The sequence below is a fragment of the Dothidotthia symphoricarpi genome (assembly GCF_010015815.1).
Source record: "Dothidotthia symphoricarpi CBS 119687 unplaced genomic scaffold P153scaffold_7, whole genome shotgun sequence".
Classification (NCBI taxonomy): domain Eukaryota; kingdom Fungi; phylum Ascomycota; class Dothideomycetes; order Pleosporales; family Dothidotthiaceae; genus Dothidotthia; species Dothidotthia symphoricarpi.
Window position 1 is genome coordinate 60,203 of NW_022985014.1, and position 18,269 is coordinate 78,471.

The 18,269-nt window shown below is 49.3% G+C and overlaps 7 protein-coding genes across 7 annotated transcripts; 3 read left to right on the forward strand and 4 right to left on the reverse strand.

Annotated features, from left to right (window-relative positions):
• Window positions 1-1,122: 1,122 nt before the first annotated feature.
• P153DRAFT_421769 (uncharacterized protein) lies at window positions 1,123-2,216 on the forward strand (the record flags this gene model as incomplete). The annotated part of the gene is made up of 3 exons (XM_033672332.1): window positions 1,123-1,334; window positions 1,393-1,633; window positions 1,687-2,216. 3 exons carry the CDS (start codon window positions 1,123-1,125, stop codon window positions 2,176-2,178), a joined length of 945 nt encoding a protein of 314 aa, XP_033525078.1. The 3' UTR covers window positions 2,179-2,216.
• A 118-nt stretch (window positions 2,217-2,334) lies between these two features.
• P153DRAFT_430045 (uncharacterized protein) lies at window positions 2,335-2,966 on the reverse strand (the record flags this gene model as incomplete). The annotated part of the gene is made up of 2 exons (XM_033672817.1): window positions 2,901-2,966; window positions 2,335-2,802 (listed from the first exon to the last, which is right to left on the reverse strand). The coding sequence occupies exons 1-2, from the start codon at window positions 2,952-2,954 to the stop codon at window positions 2,335-2,337; spliced, it is 522 nt and encodes a 173-aa protein (XP_033525079.1). The 5' UTR covers window positions 2,955-2,966.
• A 1,043-nt stretch (window positions 2,967-4,009) lies between these two features.
• Window positions 4,010-5,084, forward strand: P153DRAFT_374584 (aldo/keto reductase-like protein; the record flags this gene model as incomplete). Its single annotated transcript, XM_033669527.1, has 2 exons — window positions 4,010-4,175; window positions 4,240-5,084. 2 exons carry the CDS (start codon window positions 4,010-4,012, stop codon window positions 5,082-5,084), a joined length of 1,011 nt encoding a protein of 336 aa, XP_033525080.1.
• Window positions 5,085-5,300: 216 nt separating this feature from the next.
• P153DRAFT_336486 (uncharacterized protein) lies at window positions 5,301-10,473 on the reverse strand. Its single transcript, XM_033665702.1, has 4 exons — window positions 9,040-10,473; window positions 8,127-8,990; window positions 5,805-8,076; window positions 5,301-5,754 (listed from the first exon to the last, which is right to left on the reverse strand). The coding sequence occupies exons 1-4, from the start codon at window positions 10,157-10,159 to the stop codon at window positions 5,307-5,309; spliced, it is 4,704 nt and encodes a 1,567-aa protein (XP_033525081.1). The 5' UTR covers window positions 10,160-10,473; the 3' UTR covers window positions 5,301-5,306.
• Window positions 10,474-12,305: 1,832 nt separating this feature from the next.
• Window positions 12,306-13,192, reverse strand: P153DRAFT_336488 (uncharacterized protein). Its single transcript, XM_033665703.1, has 4 exons — window positions 13,066-13,192; window positions 12,636-13,005; window positions 12,525-12,575; window positions 12,306-12,477 (listed from the first exon to the last, which is right to left on the reverse strand). Exons 2-4 carry the CDS (start codon window positions 12,928-12,930, stop codon window positions 12,437-12,439), a joined length of 387 nt encoding a protein of 128 aa, XP_033525082.1. The 5' UTR covers window positions 12,931-13,005; window positions 13,066-13,192; the 3' UTR covers window positions 12,306-12,436.
• A 1,002-nt stretch (window positions 13,193-14,194) lies between these two features.
• Window positions 14,195-15,234, forward strand: P153DRAFT_430048 (trypsin-like protease-like protein 1; the record flags this gene model as incomplete). The annotated part of the gene is made up of 3 exons (XM_033672818.1): window positions 14,195-14,467; window positions 14,566-14,765; window positions 14,822-15,234. The coding sequence occupies 3 exons, from the start codon at window positions 14,195-14,197 to the stop codon at window positions 15,126-15,128; spliced, it is 780 nt and encodes a 259-aa protein (XP_033525083.1). The 3' UTR covers window positions 15,129-15,234.
• A 399-nt stretch (window positions 15,235-15,633) lies between these two features.
• On the reverse strand, window positions 15,634-17,719 carry P153DRAFT_421772 (MFS general substrate transporter). The gene is made up of 3 exons (XM_033672333.1): window positions 17,348-17,719; window positions 16,819-17,278; window positions 15,634-16,702 (listed from the first exon to the last, which is right to left on the reverse strand). The coding sequence occupies exons 2-3, from the start codon at window positions 17,270-17,272 to the stop codon at window positions 15,720-15,722; spliced, it is 1,437 nt and encodes a 478-aa protein (XP_033525084.1). The 5' UTR covers window positions 17,273-17,278; window positions 17,348-17,719; the 3' UTR covers window positions 15,634-15,719.
• Between the last annotated feature and the right edge of the window lie 550 nt (window positions 17,720-18,269).

Sequence of the window (18,269 nt, forward strand, 5' to 3'; positions counted from 1 at the left end):
AGTTTCCCAAATATATTCGTTCATCCTGTCGGGTCTCCTCGACCCTGCTCGTGGGTGACGGCGCTGGTGTCGAAGCGCCTCGCCATAAATTGACTAGCTGAACTTCGGCCCTTTTGTACTCGGCTCAATGGTTCGCCACACGGCTCGTGTGCTACCCACAGCCGAGTTCTCCGGGCTTGTTCGAGAAAAACACAAGCTGAGTAGTGAGGCCCTGCTCAGGTCTATATCAGACTCCGTTGTCTAGTTCTTCAACTTTATCTTTTAGTTAAGACTTGCTGTCCCTGCGCAAGGGTACTTCTTTTGCATCTTTCATGGTGAGCTGCATCTTTGGACGACTCTACACACGCTTTAGTCACCGCAAGGACAGCTCTATGTGAACGTTCATGACAAAGTTTTAAGGGCTGAGTTTCTTGATCATTACATGCCAGCGCCTAGACCTACAGAAAACTCCAAATCAGGCGTGCTTCCAGATGATCAGCATCTAGCCTTTCGGGCAATGATTTTTACGGTCTAGAATTGAGTTTGAGTGAGTAGAAATGCACTAACCTGCACTAGCTTCTAAAGTCTAACCAGCTTAAGCTTTGCCACCTGCGAAGCCAAGGTTCCGTTTTCTGCAGCCATGGAAGCTTGTCACTTTGGGACGATTTTAGCCCGTAACTTGTTTGCTTTGAGAATCGTACAGGGCACCCTTGCACGAGGTTGAAAGTTGAAAATAGTGTGGTGCAGAGACGCGAGGAACACAGAAGATCAACTTGATTATGCGAAAACGTCTCAAGATCTTGAAGTCTAGCAACCTTCTTATAGTCTTCTACTCTGGTTTTGGCTCTCACAGATGCAATACTGTGGTCGTATGACTTCCTCAAAGTAGCGACCTTGATCACGGCCTTTTACACTGTACCTCAGGCGAGTCAGTGTAGTCCTATAGATCGCCTTGGCATCATAAACACTAGTCGCGCCACAAGATTGAGGCTGGCTGAAATGTCTCGGGACATGTGTACTCCGGCAATAACGTCTACTCTAGCATAGTTATGGGTTATAGCCATTGCATTTAAAAGAATAGGTTCTTCCACATAACTGTCTTTCTATTCTATCTATCTTTATACTATCTCATCCAATATTACGATGTACCGCTACGCACTCCTGTTGCTAGCTGCTTGCGAAAGCGTGCTAGCTGTTAAAAGTCCAGCTTGCTCCAGCGTCCCCTACAAACAGATCGCCTCTTATTCAACCATCAAACCCGTTTCGAGCTTTTGTTTGTCAAAGTTTCCCCCGCAGACCCAAACAGCTATTTCGAGCACATCAACCACAACCACAATCACTTCCACAGCTACAGTGTAAGTTGCTCTATACCTCGTCTTTGAATTTCAGAATCAATTGGCTGACTATAAACAGAACGGCTACAACCGATACGACAACTACTCAGACTTCAGTAGCAACTGAGCTTACTACGGTTACTGTGACTGCCGCAGCCGCCAAGGCCAAGCGTGCTGCTAAGACAACTACTTCGTCAACGCAGACCGTCAAGACGACCACATCTGCGCAGCCGTGTCCAGAACTTGTCGCTCTGCAACTTCTTGCTTCAAACATCGTTGCAACGGCCTGCTCCTGCATCATCTCTACGCCCACTATTACCGTAAGATGCTCCTTCCGTCCACCGCTATATCGATGTCCTAAATCTCGCTTTAGTCCACAAAGACAGCCACTCTTACTGCCCAAGCTCAAGCAACCACTACTACAACGGTCGCTCACGTCCTCACCACCACGGTCACTACAACCACCACCTCGATTGCTACCGTAACCGTTGCCCCTACTCCCGTAGATTACGCTCCTGGCTGCAACACCCCTTCCGATGTAGGCTGCTCAGCGGGGGTCGCTTGCGGCGGTGGAAACTCCAACAGCTGCATCTGCGAACGAACAACCGAAGGTATAAACACATGTATTGATGAGGCTGGCATAAACTGTGGCGCAGAATGCACGAGCTCTGCACAATGCGGAGTCGGATACAGGTGTGTAACGTCGACATGCTGTCCCGGGACAGGGACTTGTCTGAGGTCTTCAGCAGCCTTGGGCAATGCATGCACAAATGTGGCGGCGAAGATGATACGCATGCTGAGGGGTCACGTCGAGAAGCGCGCCGCTATCGGCCTCCCGCTACACTTGCCGCCTACATCAGCATAAAGCGATTAATCGAGCATACCTGTCTTATGATAATTATTAAAGACATCTAAGTAGTAGAAGGTAGTGCATTAGAAGAAACATTATATAGAAAATAAAAGCAATTTTCTATACAATCCTTGGTATACTATCTTTGTCACTAAGTACACCCTCGTTAAATCACGCCCCCAACCTCTTTCGAGGAGCCGGACCGCCCTTCTGCGGGCCCTGCCCAGGAACAGGCGCCCCGTAGACCCCCTCATTGCTCTGGGCGGCGGCGATGCTCTGAATCTCGGCGAATCCGATGGAACCAATACCGAGCGAGATGAGCGTCCTCTGGACTTCTGAAAAAGTAACACGAACCGTGCGGACGCTGCCATTCGGGTCGCGAGCCGCTAGCAGCGCGGTGCTGTCACGGGCGGAGCGCTCGTCCAGGACAGCGAAGAAACTGGCGGTATGAAAAACCGGGTGCTGAGCAGCGTCTTCGACAGACTGACCAAAGAATGGTGAGGTGAAGGGCTGCAATGGTGGTTGCGATGCGCTAGAGGAGAGAGGGTCGCTACCTTTGTTGCTGGTGTTGGTAATGGTAAGGATCACGAGGCTCGAAGGTGTGCCTGGGACCAGCTGCTCGCTGCCAGTGTAGGCATCCTTTAGGAACGTTTCCACAGCCTTTCGTTTATTTTGCATCAACAACTTTGCCTTTGCTTTGAGAGGAAGTCGAGCCGATCGGAAAGGACGCTACTTACGGAGGTGGGGATATCTGCAGTGCAGATGACGGGGAACAGCTCTGATTCAGGCATGTTGGGCAATGAATTGAATAGTGTCTAACATGTGCCTGTCTTCGCGCTGGCTCTTCTCCGCAGCTATATATATCGCGATAAGTAGCGAAGCTGAAGGGTGTTATATACTGGGAAGTTGCACTTGCAATTAATTGGCATAACCCCGCTGATAATGATTGTAAGGAACTAGTTAAGCAACAGAAAGACCTCGCGTCTCGGCAACGCACTATTGCAACAGAGGAATATAGGTGCAAGATGTTACTAGAGGAGGAGAGGTATAACTGCGTACTGCGCCAGCAGCGCAAAGACGAAAAAGGCAAAGCCAATTCAAATTAGAGTCTCTAGCATCTCGAGGAATAAAACTCCTGCTTGCACGTAGGTCTAAACGCGACTACTTCAGCACTTCTCGATTGCAAACTGTACTTTGGTTTGCATCCGGCCAACATTCCCGACATAGTCTCCTAAATCCATACCAAGTTTTGTTTATATTAAACTCCGCGAAGTTTCGATCCATGGTAAGGACTCAAGTATGCAGAATTGCACATTCCGAATTTGGCTAAGCGCTTGCAATGTTCGGACTTAAAAGTCATAGACCTGGTGTCACGCCATTACTCGGACTTTCCAAAGCGAAGTGACACAATCGAGCGTTCTCCAATGCGTGTTGTCTGTTATACAGACCTCGCTTGATCTAGCTGTAGATATATATTAAGCAACATAGCTAAGAAACTCTTAACTTCAACGGACCAACTAGCATAGGTTTACAACAACACTGAGTTCAGCTTGTGGGGAGTATTACATGTCACTGCACCGCTTGCCTGAAAGTCCGAACAGTGAACCCCTCATGTCGCATTACTTCGAGCTGACATTTAAATTCCGGTGCTAGTGTAGGTCCACAGTAGGTTTACGGCACAGCACTCAACAAAACGACAATAGGCGCCGGACGAAGCATGCTCATAGTTTGTAAACCCTGCACGGTCGAATCGTTGTCCGTAGAATTGACCAGTTTAAGTTTTGCTGTATTCGTCGATTTCAAACGAGAATACCAACACTCGTCTTGCAGCAATTGATTGATAGTCATGTATCTCCCTACACGTAGACTTGGCAAGAACGGCCCCGAGATTACGGCACTTGGTCTTGGACTGATGGGCTTGAGCGTTGGGTATGGGAAGCCCCGATCGGATCCTGAAAGACTGGCATTTTTGACCCATGCATACAAGCTGGGAGAAACTAGTTGGGACACTGGTAAGGGTCGTGTCTTTATACTTCAACATCAATGGATACGCTGACATCTTTTGATTGATTGTAGCCGATGTATACGGCGACAATGAAGACGTCTTGGGCAAATGGTTCGCCGCAAACCCCGAAAAGCGGTCCGACGTCTTCCTGGCGACCAAATTCGGCCTCAAATACACTGCTGAAGGCCTGGTGATCGACTCATCTCCGCAATATGTGAAACAAGCGCTCGAGTCCTCGCTGAAACGACTTGGAGTCCCCTCTGTGGACCTCTACTACTGCCACCGCCTCGATGGTAGGACACCGATTGAAAAGACAGTGCAAGCCTTGACCGAGCTAAAGCGTGATGGTAAGATCAATTACATCGGGCTCAGCGAGTGCAGCACTGAAACTCTTCGCCGTGCTTGCAAGGTCACTCACATCGACGCCGTACAGATCGAGTACTCGCCCTTTGCCCTCGATGCTGAGAAAGTGGGTCTATTCCAGGCCTGCATCGAGCTCGGCGTCGCTTTTGTTGCCTACGCGCCTCTCGGTCGCGGCATGCTAAGCGGCGCGTACAAGTCTCGCGACGATTTCGATGAAGATGATTACAGACGCCACACTCCAAGATTCAGCGAGGAGAACTTCCCCAAGAACTTGGTACTCGTGGAGAAGATAACGGACTTGGCGAAGGCCAAGGGTGTAACTCCGTCGCAGTTGACGTTGGCTTGGTTAATGGCTCAGGGCGACTACGTCATCCCCATTCCTGGCACGACCAAGGAAGTGAGGCTGGAAGAGAACCTTGGGGCATTGAAAATCAAAATCACGCCTGAGGAGATGAAATTGATAAGATCGACGACTGAGGCGGCAGAGATACACGGAGACCGTTATCCTAAAGATGCTATGGGTTCACTTTTCGCCAATACCCCGCCATTGTAGACAACCTGGTTATCACCATAGTCTATAGACACAGAACGTGTTTGGAGAATTTAAAATGTTGTCCAAAATCTCACTTCATTGAACTGATAGACTAAATTGTCACCTGTATATTACCAATGATTGAGCAGACAAACTTTGAGTATGATAAGTTGGAAAAGGAAAAAAGAATGATTAATAAAAGATATGTTTAACAGCGAGTCTAAACAACCACCTGTTATGGATCTACACGTCGCTCTTTGCTTCGCCGTCCTTCTTCCCGTGACTCTTGCCCTTCACCTTCCCACCCACCTTCGCGAACGCTCCAAAGAGCTTGCCGAACCCGAAGCTCCACCCCTTGATCCTTACGCTCCAGACAAAGAAGTATACCAGCGCCCAGTTACTGATACAAAACGCCAAAAAGATACCAAAATCCCTCCACTTTTCACTAGCCCTGATGTTCAGCGACGACAAGTAATCGTCTCCGGTCGAGTAAGGGCAGTACATGCATGAGGTGGTGTCGTTGGGGTTAAGTAAGTACCCCGGAGCTTGCGAGAGGAAATCTCCGGCGTAGCTTGAGCATGTCTGGCCTGGCGGAGCGTCAAACTGAGCGGTCTCGATGGACGCGCATTCCACAGGGATGTCATGTAAGGTGGCAGCAAGTACACCACCAATCCAGTACGTTGAAGGGTTGCTACTCGAGGTTAGTATCAGTCTCTGAAGGCTTTTCACAGACAAACTTACACGTAGTACATCCAGTAGCGCCAGAAGACAGGGAGAGTCGCGTATGGTCTGACGACGCCGTTGAACAACGAGAACATGACGAAGAAGAAGGGCAACACGTTGCTGATGACGGTAAAGGATGGCGCGAATGCGCAGATCCACTGGCCCCAGCTACTGATGAACAACCAGAAGAGCATGGTCATGAGGAACGTGTATCCAGCGGTTGAGCTGTCGGTTGGGAGGCCGGTTGGGAAGTACCATAGACACCAGTAGAGTACTGAGCTTACAATTGCACTGGGAATCTCGGCGACAACCTGAGCGGTGGTGAATGCTACCCAGCCGTAGATCCTAGATGGAAGTTCACGGGCCTGCCATAGGGCCATGTTCTGGTAGAACTTTGGAACGACAGCGTTGACGATTGTGGGCGGAATCAGGATGATCAAGAAAGAAGTGAACATCCTGTTTTGCATGTCGCCAATACTATTGCCGAGTTGATAGAACGTGAAGCCGTTGAAGATGCCGATGATGACAGCGGTGAACAATTTACCATAGACGTAAGAAGGGTCTCGCCAATGCTGGACAAATGTTCGTTTAGTAAGCATAGTAGTCTGAAGCCAAACAGGGGCAGCGAACTCAAACTCTTCTTCCGTACTGTTCTCGTCGGAGACCTTCTGGCTACGCTCGCTCTTCAGGCGGTCGATCTCTTCAAGCATTGCTTTGTTGTCATCCGATTTCTGCCATTCCTCATTCCAGTTAATTCGGCTTCCGTCCTTGCGCTTCACAGGTTTGGCAGCCGTCTCAAGAATGAACTCGGCAACGTTCTTGCTAGGTGGGCATTGAACACCTCGATCACCAAAGTATTTGATCACATCCTTACCATTTTCGCCAACTGGTCCGAAGTAGAATGTGTTACCACCGGGATTGAGGGCAAGGATCATGTCAAACTGCTGAATAAGAACACTGCTCGGTTGGTGTATGGTGCAGACAATAGCTTGACCCGCTGCTGCTAGCTTCTTCAAGAAGGTGACGATGGAATAAGCGGAGTTGCTGTCCAGGCCGCTGGTTGGCTCATCGAGGAACAGGAGTAGAGACGGCTTTGCGGCAAGTTCGACGCCGATCGTCACGCGCTTCTTCTGCTCGACGCCTAGGCTTGACACTAACGCATCTTGGACGTCATGAAGTTCCAGAAGATCGATGATTTTGTCGACGTATTCAAGCTTCTCTTTCCGCGGGATCTTGTTGTCTTGCCGGAGGATCGCAGAAAACTCGAAAGCTTCTCTTATAGTCGCCGTACCGTCGTGCAGATCCATTTGCTCGCAGAAACCTGTACCGCGCTGGAACGCCTTTCCAAGGTCTTTTCCATCAACAAGCATCTCGCCAGAGACCACACCGGTGTTTTGGCGCTGCGAAAGCGTATTCAAAAGGGTAGACTTTCCAGCGCCCGAAGCGCCAACCAATGCAATCATGACACCTGGCTTGGCGTAACCGTTGACTTTGTTCAGAAGTTTGCGCTCGCCGCCTTGGTAGGGAACAGTGTATTCAACGTCCTTCCACGTGAAGACACTGTCGCTGCTTGAGATTGACGACAAAGCCTCGTCCTCTTGGGCAGTGTTTCCAGACCCAGTTCCGGGCGTGGTTCCACTCGTTTCTCCAGCAATCACCTTCTCTTCATCCGTAGACTCTTCCTTGAGGGCTTTCTTACCGTTCTTTGACTTTTTGAACACTAAGGCTCCACCTCCCGACTTGGCGAATGAGAACACCTCTGTCGCGAAAATCGTGATAAGGAGATACAACACCGCAAATGCGATGACCACACCCCAGTTTCGCCACAAATGAGATCTTGTGTACTCGAAAGACGTCTGGATATAGGCAGCTCCATCAACAGTTGCCGTGTTGGGCTGACCACCAGTCAAGCTACAGCCTTGGTACTCTGGTTGAACGTTTGGTCCCTGCGGAACCAGCTGAGAAGGAGAGCATTCCATGACACGACCCGAGAACTCGTTGGAAAGAACCGCCTCGAATGAGTACGCAACAGGGTTTACATGGAAAAGCCATCCAAACCAAATGTACTTACCGAGGAGTTGTGGTTTCGGGATGACATAGCCAGTGAAGATGATGAGGATGTTGAGCGCAAGGCCTGCGAACCGTACCGCGTCATCGATCGTCGGAGACAACGAAGCAAACATTCGATAAAGCGATGTGATACAGAATGTGGTTGTATAGATGAACAGGAAGTAGATGAAGAACTTCCCAGCGTCTAGATCGAGGCCAGTCATGAAGTACATGATTATCGCTAGGACTTTGTCAGCCAAATCTCATGCAAGAAACGCTTGAATTACTCACAGAAGGGTATCACTTGCGCCAGAAGCAGTGGGATATCTTGCACCACTCTCGCAAGGCTGACAGCACTTGGCCGATAGAATGCGTAATCGTTATGTCTCTTGACGACCTCCCTACCCGAAACAGCCTTCATAAGCTCGGAGAGCTGGAGCCAACCCAGGAACAGAATGGAGAAGAATGCTGAACCTCCTCTCGTGAAGGCTCCCGATGTGTCGAGAGGCTGGCCATAAAACAAAGACCCCACAATCAGACCGTTCGAGATGATGATGAAGAACTTGGTATAGAGTGTAGTCTTGTCACCCCACGTCAGCCAAAATTCTCGTTTTGTGCACGCCAGGACTTGGCGAATAAAAGAGACAGTAAACGGCGACTTCTTCGACACCGTCTTGCTCTTGCCCTCGTGGACGGCGCCTTTGAAATCTTTCGCGTCACTGTAGTCAGACCTCTTTAGCTCATCCTCATACTGGCTGATATTTCTGATAACCGTCTTGTAAGCTTCCGATCCCCTGAAAGCCTTCTGCAGGTCTTCGGGTGTCTTCGGGGCTCGGTCTTCAAAGCCTTCGCGGAATTGTCTCTCGGTCGGATCGGTTACGGCGGTCAGAAAGTCTGCAGTTGTCTGTCGGTCAGGACAATAGAATCCTAGATCGAGAAAGTATTGCTTAGCCGCTTTCGCAGGGCCTTCGTAAATGCAGCGTCCTTGGTCGATAACCATGACTTTGTCCATCACCTCGTATATCCCCTCACCTGCTTGATACAGGGTGACAAAGGTTGTTCGGTTACTGATGTCAGTCATGATGCGAAGAGACTTGGCGTAGTCAAGGGCAGTAGAGGCATCGAGACCTCGTGTACTGTTATCCCAGCAGACAACTGTCGAACTTTTAGTACTACGCTGTTCGCAAAAACGTTCGAAACGTACCTGTTGATTTGGACGCAAGTGTTTCAGCGATCGACACACGCTTTCTCTCTCCGCCACTAACACCCCTAACATATTCATCGCCGACTGGGGTGTACTTCGTGTGCTGAATGCCAAACATCCTCAACAACGCGTCAAGGACAATCGGTATTTCCCCTTTTTTGTGCTTTCGGGTCTTGTTGGTTAACGCAAAAGACAAGGTCTGCCAGACGTTGAGATTCGCAAAGTGTACATCGTCTTCTTCGTTGTAATTGACTTCGCCACGAAACTGCTTCTTCTGCTTCCCAGCCGGAATACCGCCATATGAAACATCTCCTTCCACTGATGCATAGCTTTCCCGGCTATTCGATATGGCTTTCAGGAAGGTTGAGCATCCTGATCCTGGCCGTCCCAGAACCAGCATCATCTCGCCGTCTTTGAGCAGACCGGAAAAGTCGTTGATGAGAGTCCGAGTTTGTTGATGCCGTCCGAACCGCAACGCGGGAATAAAACGCGTGATGAGGCGATAAAGATCGGGGCCGAATGTGCCTATAATTGCGTCGGGGACTGTTTTGGCGAAAGTTGCTGTTGATCCGGCACCCTTCACGGTGAGCCCTTTGTACACAACACCTACTCTCTTTGCCGATTTGCCATCCTGCCTCTTCTCAAAGTAGCCTTCTTTCATAAACTCGCCAAGCTCAAAATCGTCTTCGTTTTCCGCAGTCGCACCGCCTTCACCTTCCTTCTCTTCATCTGCAACGGTCGCGTCGTTGCTGTGCGCTTGTGCAACCGAGCTCCGACGTCGCGTACCATGGCTATGACGCGTGGACTTTCTGCTGAGCGTCCCGAAAAGCCCGTCTTGTCGTTCCGAATGCTCCGTATGTGATCGCGCCCTAGACAGTGTTGTAAGTTCTTCTCGTAGTACGTGAAGATCTTCCGCTGCTGTGCGAGAGTCAAATCGGCCAGCGTCGGATTCGCCCCAAGTCCCCGTCCTGCCAGTATCTTCAGGGCTGTCGCTGCTCTCATCCGCACTTGTTCGCTCTACCCGTTCTCTTCCGTCTTGAAGATACTCGGCCTCATTGTGCCATGGATTCCGCCTGTCGTCCTGGTCGCGCGCATTTTGGAGGCTGGAACCCCACAACATTATGAATTACGAGCCTAGAGGCCGAAGTCGTTGAAGATGAGTGCAGTACGTAATTGGGACAATTACTCAACGAATGATGGCAGAAGAAAGTGGTTCGAAATGCGCAAAGCCCGGTATCGAACAACGGTGAAGGACAACTCTCTCTCGAAAAAGGCTCCGAAACCAATCTAAGAGACAACGGCCCTAACTATCGATTTCGTCATGCTGCAAAGCGATAAGCTAGCCGGACTCAACGCCTAGTACACTTGAGTAGGTGCACGTCACCGCTACTAAATTATTTTTTGTTGAGTACGATATCTATTACCAATCACGCTACCCACTTTAGGGGTTCAGCCTGTGTAAATGGGGTATTGTTCCTGCATATCATTACCGCAATGCAGCACGGTATGAGTCAAGCTATGTGCAAGCAGAGAACAAATCTGACACAAGAGATCTTCACGCTTAACTCCGGCCAAGATCCATACCCTTTGATTGGCCCGTCGCGTGGTGGCGTCTATCTTGTCAGTTATCACGGAGATAAGCTCGCGTATGCGGATATGAGAGAGGAGTTTTCTGCGGACATAATTAAGTCGTGCTTACGCAGATTTTGTCTCATATCGAGGCATTTTCAGGATGGCACGCAATCTGCTCTGCAACTGAGTCTTTCGCGCTTCCACTTAGACGCTTGGAAAATACTGCCGTCTTTCGTTTCCTCAAGATGTCAGATCCGTGGCGAAGTCGATTGGCAAAATGGCTTAAACCATGTTGTGAAAGCGCGATCTCGCAGCTGAGATGGGTTTTTTGTATTCAAAGTCAAAACTACATATCTCTTATCATCGAGTCCAGTTATGACCATGTTTGAGATACTCACACTCTTTGAGTTCGGGGACCCCAGTATATACTCGTAAACCAATGCAAGCAAGACTTCTCCGGGTAAGGTTCGTGACATTATCGTTATTTCTTCATACTTTGACATGGAAGAAAGTATTAAAGCAATAGAACAGCATGCGAACAACTTGAGGTTTTTAGTATGCCCAAGTAATCCTGTAAAGCAAATGCTTACTTCATAGGAATATATACCTTTGTGTTATTCCGGAGTGTGTCGAAAGAACGACTTGCAAACTATACACGAGGTACGCGTTTTGGTACTTTTCCGCGAACTAATCGATCCAGATAGATAAACCACGCAAAACACAACATAGGTATCTTCTTCGAGCTTCTCTTAGTCAAAACCATCCGTAGCTCCATGTACAATGTTTGTGTGAACGCTGGAGAGAAAGTGGCATGTTTTATGTTCGCTTCTAGAACCTATTTGGTTCTTCTTGTGTTGATACCGTGCCAGCTCCAGATTAGGTATGCTTCTAGACGGATAGAGAATCATTGCAGCCGCATTTCTTGGTGATCTTATTTCCAGATTTCAGATCGGGTAAGCGAGTCACGTAGTTACCGTTATTCGGTTCGACGGCTGCGCTTCGGTAGCGAACCGCTGCCTACTCACATGGGACATGTCACCAAGAGCCTTGGTGGATACCCTGCCGAGGGTAACGACTTGAGGCGATTTCAGGACAGTCGCTGAGGTGTAGTCTGTGCTAGAATAAAGGCTGGTGATGTGCTTGCCTCTATGCCCATGGAGGCATCATTACTTTTTCCTCCGGACTGTGATATATTGTCGTGGCACGAATGCGACACCCGCCGACTCTTCTCCAACGCTGTTCATTACATCGATCGTTGTGACCACACTTCTTGATTGTTCAAGATCGTTGCTACTTACAGCTACCAGCCTCGTGCACCCCATACTTGTCCTGTTATATATGTCACATATCGCAGACTTATGTGCGCAAATCAGAAACGAGGGGAAGAACATCGTGAAGAGGAGGGCATCAAGACGCTTTAAGGGGATGCATCAATGTTCGTGGCCAGTGCTCTCCTATCGGTGCATCTCTCCCGAACCAGGAAAAATTAGGATTGTTGAAGATGGTGGGGTGATCCGGGCGGGTGTCCCCGCACTTAGCACCGCATAATGTCATCCTTCTTGACAACATGCGACGAGAGCGGGAAACTGAGGTACAACAGCCTAGAACCCACGTTTTAGGGAATTATCATGCTTTTTCTCGTCAAATGGTCTTGTTCCCCAGAGTGTAAAGTCGAAGTCAATCCAAATCAGCACATTTCACGAGCTGGAAGATACACGATACTTCTCATTCTACATACATAGCGGGGTGGTGAAGATCAAATGAGCACTCTGTTACGATGTGTGGATCTCGCGATCCCGCGCATGGTTCATAATACTGCATAACTCTATTCTTGCTGCATCTTCACTGCCACGTTTGATTGCTCGCCTATGATGGATTAGTTGGTACTCTTTGCAGAGGAGAAAAACACGTACCTCCTAGAAGATCCGCAAAGACTTGACCGTCTTCCGATATCAGACAGGCATCTGGAGAGGTTATTTCGTAAGATCACAAGCAATACAGAAGTTATTGTTTTGTAGACATACTGGCAAACTTGAGCTGGTATGCATCCCCGTCCTGGTGGGCAGTAACACGCTGGATCCGCTTTTCATTATCCGCGCCCGCTTTGAACCATGAGACTTTCTTTGGAAGCATGCTCCGATCCTCGACCAACGACCGCCCAAGAACCCAATCGCCACATTGGAGGCGGCCATCTTTGAGCTCGAAAACAGCCGCTTCGGGTCCGGTCTTTGCTTGAATTTGGTCTTCACCGTTGTCTTCAACCTTGGCAATGGACACTCCGTTGACCTCCACCGTGAAGGAAGAGCTGAGACTGTCCATATTCCTGATGTGGGCAAAGGTGGGTGAGAGCTGGAACCAAGCAAATCCGAATATCCACAAAAGGGTGAAGTAATCCTTGAGAGTAGTTAGCATTCGCGGAAACGTGTGATACGTGTCCTAGAGAGCTGGATGCACTTGACTTGTACGGGTAGCCAGGGCAGGTAACGCTGAGTGTAGTTGTTCACTGAGTGACACTGAAAAGCAAAGCGCGCGCGTGCAGGCGATTTCGGTCGTACCGCAGACCGAGAAGTCTTGACACCTGCCTACATCAGTAACGTCCTAGCGCTGGGACTAGCGTGGGAGGCAACAAATGCCAACAAGTCGTTGAGAGCTTGTATTGGAGCGGGGTAGATGCCAAGGTTCGACTTGGCGGGTTTCTTCCGACTGCCTATTTGGGACCATTTAACGTCGCGTCAAACGTACTAGAGCACCTAGCTCTGCATCCCTACGAATGTTGATCGAGCTTGAAATTAATATCAGCATGGTATAGTCCTGCCAAGAACCAGTATAATCTACAGGCAGTGTTTACTTACTTCTTTGTAGCAGGTCAGATCGTATCCATATCTACACTCACACGTACTTGTCAGTTCAAACATCTTATCACCTCTCGTAGCGCGCGATGTTTGTGACTAGGATACGAGTTCCCTGTCCGAGGTTGCATCTCGTGAGCCTCACGAGGTTTGCTCAGGAGACACGCGTCTATACGTTGGGACGCTTTCCATATGTTGCACACATACTGCACAGACGTATTTCGCGAAAGTTGATGAACGCTACATACAACACGAAGTGTTTTGTGTGATAGCTCTAGGTGAGTGAAGTTCTCGCTTGAGAAAATAATAACAGGGCAAAGAACTAGCTGACTAGAGCAGGAGTGAATAGGTAGTCCAGGGAGGAAGATAAGCTGCCAAATCAGCTTCCTCTTTCGCCTTTGGAGTAAGGTGATTGGAAAGCGTTTAGATTACCATTGCCTTAGTACATCTGATAACAGGTTCACATCGTCGGAAATGTAGTCCATTGCGTCTCCGCCGGTTGTTTGATGAACCGAATCAAGGTGGTCAGTTGATGGCGCTGGTCCGGTCGTTATGGAGCTTTCCGAAATACAGGACAGGAAGGTGATAGTTTATCAAATACTCCCGAGTAGGAGAGTCTGCTTTTCTATAAGTATGGAGTGAACAGCCTCCCTTCAAAAAACCATCCACTCACTGATCTTCGCTTCCATACTTGCAACTCTCGCTCCCCGGCAGCCTCATCCTCTCAACCAATCATGTTGGACATCAAGTCACTCATCGTCGCACTTGCGATTCCCGCTCTTTGCACCGCTGCAGCCCTGCCCCAGGAATTCCCTGTGGACGATGGTGACTCCATCGTTGGCGGAACAGCCGCTGCTGCGGGCGAGTTCCCATTCATTGTCAGCCTCGCCAGGAGCGGCTCTCACTTCTGCGGAGGCACTCTGATCAACGCCAACACTGTCCTCACCGCTGGTCACTGCGCTGTTGGCCAAACCGCCTCATCTCTCACTGTCCGCGCCGGAAGCTTGGTAAGTCGCTGATGTCCTTTCATGCTTGATTCTAGCTGTAGTGCTCAAGAGTGGCATATGGTGGAATGAACAAAGGCCTGGGGCTAACTATCATGTAGAGCAGGACCTCCGGAGGAACCGTCGTCAGGGTTTCATCCATCGTTGTCAACCCCAGCTTCTCGAGCTCCACCTTGGACAGCGACGTTGCTCTCTACCGTCTTGCGACTCCCATTGCGGCCAGCTCGACCATTGCATACGCAACCCTGGCAGCAGCAGGCTCAGACCCCGCATCTGGCTCTTCCGCTACGGTAGCAGGCTGGTACGTATAGTCATGTTATAGCTCTCAGCAGAAAAGAAAACTAACCAATAAACCAGGGGAACTTTGAGCTCCGGTGGATCAACCCTCCCAGCCAACCTTCAGAAGGTTACTGTCCCAATCGTCTCGCGCACAACATGCCGCAACAACTACAGCGTGTCTGAGATCACCACCAACATGATCTGTGCCGGTGTCGCTACAGGTGGCAAGGACTCCTGCCAGGGAGATAGCGGAGGTCCTCTCGTCGACGCTTCCAAGACCCTGATCGGTGTTGTTTCATGGGGTGAGGGTTGCGCTGCCGCTGGAAAGCCCGGTGTGTACTCCAGGGTCGGTTCCCTCCGCTCTTGGATCGTGGCCAACGCTTAGAGAAACCTTTCATGTTTCTTATATAGCTTGCATGAGAGAGAGGTGCCCACTAAATCTTTGGTATTCACTAGGATCTAGTGTGGGGGGAGAGCTGCAAGTATCGTGTTGGATTTATCATATGATTAGGTTATTGGCTTAGAAGATCTTCAAGGCATTCTGTAGAGCATTTGAACTTCTTCAGCTTTAGTCAGTAGCACGTAGTCAGTCTTTACCAGAAATTTCACAATTTCTTTATGAAATATGAAGCTTCGATTTCATGGATTGTGACGTGACGCTCAAAAACTTGAGGAAGGTATAAATAACCAGAATAACTACAAACCTTAAGATAAGTTGTTTGCCACATGTAAATGTAATCGCTTCAATACTGCAGGCTGTAGAAGAGAACTGCAAGTGATGGAAGTAACATAATGAAAAATGTAAAGGACTATCCATTCTCACATCAAATCGAGAGATGGTTAATTTTTGCCACCACAGATGAGCAAGTTGATCGATCATGATATGACGTGCCGATTTTGTGGCTGCCGCATTTCAGAGATACTTGATCAAGGCTATGCAATGCCATATTCCATGATGTTCCGTAACCCTGACCTTTTACCATTTGACTCTCCAGTCCGATCCCTTCATGCGCCATCTGACCCAAACGAAACATAACAAAGCGACCACATAGCAAAGCCCAGTGAAAACAGCAACACCCCAATATTTTGCTTTTCCTGGAGCTTCTACCGCGTCGAGTAAGCCTCCAGCAATGGGTGTACTTATCAAAACGCCAAAAGATACCACTGTGTAGCAGGTCGCGTAGTACCTCCCATACTCTTGAGTTTCGCAAAGTTGACCGAGGCAGACTGGTAACAAACTGACGTTGGAACCGCTGACAAACCCAAACATCAGTACAAAGACCATCAGAAGCCCAGTGTTGGGGAGATCCGAGATGAGAATATCTGGCAACCAAAAACAGAGAGCTGACACCGCACAGAAGAACAACGATACAATCATGGTGTTGTATCGACCCAACCGATCGGCTACAACTCCAGCCACCAAACGTCCGAGGCAGGAAGCAGAGTTCAGGATGGCGAGCAACTGATATGCGAATGCTGCTTCGCCTGTCAAGGCCGCATTGGAAGGCAGGTTTTGTCGTGCAATATAGTAGCTCGGAACGTACGTGACAGGGATGAAGTATGCCAGATCCGTGAGAACGACTCCAGCAGTGGTCACCGCCATTGCTCCCGTACCGTCAAAAAAGATCCTAGAGCTAGGTAACGTATCTCTCCATGTAGTTGCGGTTCCATTACGTGGGGGCACCCTGCTCCGACAAAGAGCAACGCTGATACCGCAAAGTAAGAACAAGATCAGGCCGAGGACACGGATTGACCAAGCCCACCCAATTTGGGGGAGGAGTGATTGCAGGATTAGTGGGAACAGCACACCTCCGAAGCTGCCTCCGATGAATGCTACGCCGCTAGCGAGACCGCGGCGCTCACTAAACCAATGAGCCACGGAGCCGTTTGCTGGGTTGACGAGAAGAGACGTGCCAATGCCCGTCAATATAGAAAACGCCAAAACGATTTGGTAATACTCTGTCTCAAGATCAGCCATGACCCAAGCCTCGCAGTCACTAGTCAACATGATGTCAACAAGACCACGAGCAGCACATGTTGTGCTATGTGAAACCTTGTACGAGGGTGCGTCTCACCTGTACATGCGCTGAGCGCAAAAATGCCGCCGAGCGTACAGACACTTCCTGCCGCCATCAGTGCGGTCGGGCCCATAGCATCGAAGGTCGGGCCAATTTGTACTCCGAAGAACCATGTCACGAAAGCGTAGATCCCAAATATCCATCCCACACTGGATTTGGACTCGTTTGGAAGAAGTTCCCCTGACATGAAGGCTTCAAATATTCCAGATGAGTTGTATATCCCAATCGATGCGCATATGCCGCAGAAAGCACCGAAGACTACCGACCATGCTGCACGACCACCCTCCGGGTATGTGGTTTCCGCGGCGGTCAGTGTCTCATCTGCTGTTCCGTTTTGCGACGATGAACGTTGGACAGAGGGAGGACGGCTCTTCTCGTCGGGAACCTCTTCTTTGTTACGCAAGTGCACATCGTCCGTCTGTAACGCACTTTGCCCGGAACTCGTCGCCATGGTAGCCTGTTGCTGAGGTCAGGATATTTGTAGAAAAAGTTCGAAACTCGCCTTTACTTGGTGTGGTCAACGTACTGCACAACTCGGGAACACGCGCAAAGGTACAAGCGCTTAGCAAAGTTCGTTCAATGGTTTGTAAAGTCTGTTTACTTTCAGTTGGAGATATTGAGTGAACGAATCATTTCCCAAAAAGAAAAGAATTGAAGTGAACGGTGAATAGTCGCCGATTGCTGACAAAGGAACCTGTGCCGCATGTGTTAATCCCTAATGACGACATTGGACTACCAAACGTGCTCTCGATATGACCTATCACCGTTTGCGCTCGGGTACAAGGGGGACTGGACTGAAATACTGAAATCTTGTGTGGAGATAACCTGGAGAGACGTGGGGCCTAAACTTTCGAATGTCGCAATTGCACTCGATACGGTTCTCAATATACAAGGTGCGTGAGGGATCGCCCAGGTCAAGGAGGTGAGATATGCGGCTATTATCAATCACCCACATAGGTATTAGCTAACACCCACGTGATTTGTTTCTTTGTGTACTCAGAAACCAATCGTTTCTAAGCTAATCATCTTGGACCAATTTTTCGAGAGTCGACGTTTCTAGATTTTGCGATTCTGTCTTAAAAACTCAATATCCTGCCTGTCATAACAAGCAGATGATGTGAGAGAAATAGAGATCTTTCCTTGATTGGGAATATGCCAAGCATCTAGATCCAGCGGGTAGCCGGTGATCAGTTCCGGTGAGATGTATTTCTCACATCAGCGTTCGTTGGTGTGCGCCTTGCGGGCCTTCCCGCATGGATCGGCCCACCGTGTTTCAATGTGGTGCTGATGTCCGCCTGAAACGGGAAAGAAATCATCGTAGTTGACACAAGTAAACATGTCAAGACGATTGGAAGCTGTCATCACAATGCCCAATAATCTTTTGCTCTCGTGGTTACCTGGTTCTTACTGGCCTGCTCAAAGGAAAACACCAAAAACTGCGCTTCGCT

What these genes read in the sequence shown, in the direction of transcription:
- P153DRAFT_336486 (XM_033665702.1), bottom strand. Translation starts at nt 10,159, where the DNA reads ATGTTGTGGGGTTCCAGCCTCCAAAATGCGCGCGACCAGGACGACAGG. An exon ending in GGCGCAAGTGATACCCTTCT is followed by an intron (nt 8,077 to 8,126) that starts GTGAGTAATTCA and finishes ACAAAGTCCTAG; the next exon opens with CGATAATCATGTACTTCATG. An exon ending in CGCTACTGGATGTACTACGT is followed by an intron (nt 5,755 to 5,804) that starts GTAAGTTTGTCT and finishes AACCTCGAGTAG; the next exon opens with CAACCCTTCAACGTACTGGA.
- P153DRAFT_336488 (XM_033665703.1), bottom strand. Translation starts at nt 12,930, where the DNA reads ATGGACAGTCTCAGCTCTTCCTTCACGGTGGAGGTCAACGGAGTGTCC. An exon ending in ATACCAGCTCAAGTTTGCCA is followed by an intron (nt 12,576 to 12,635) that starts GTATGTCTACAA and finishes TAACCTCTCCAG; the next exon opens with ATGCCTGTCTGATATCGGAA. An exon ending in CTTTGCGGATCTTCTAGGAG is followed by an intron (nt 12,478 to 12,524) that starts GTACGTGTTTTT and finishes AATCCATCATAG; the next exon opens with GCGAGCAATCAAACGTGGCA.
- P153DRAFT_421772 (XM_033672333.1), bottom strand. Translation starts at nt 17,272, where the DNA reads ATGGCGACGAGTTCCGGGCAAAGTGCGTTACAGACGGACGATGTGCAC. An exon ending in TGCGCTCAGCGCATGTACAG is followed by an intron (nt 16,703 to 16,818) that starts GTGAGACGCACC and finishes ATCTTGAGACAG; the next exon opens with AGTATTACCAAATCGTTTTG.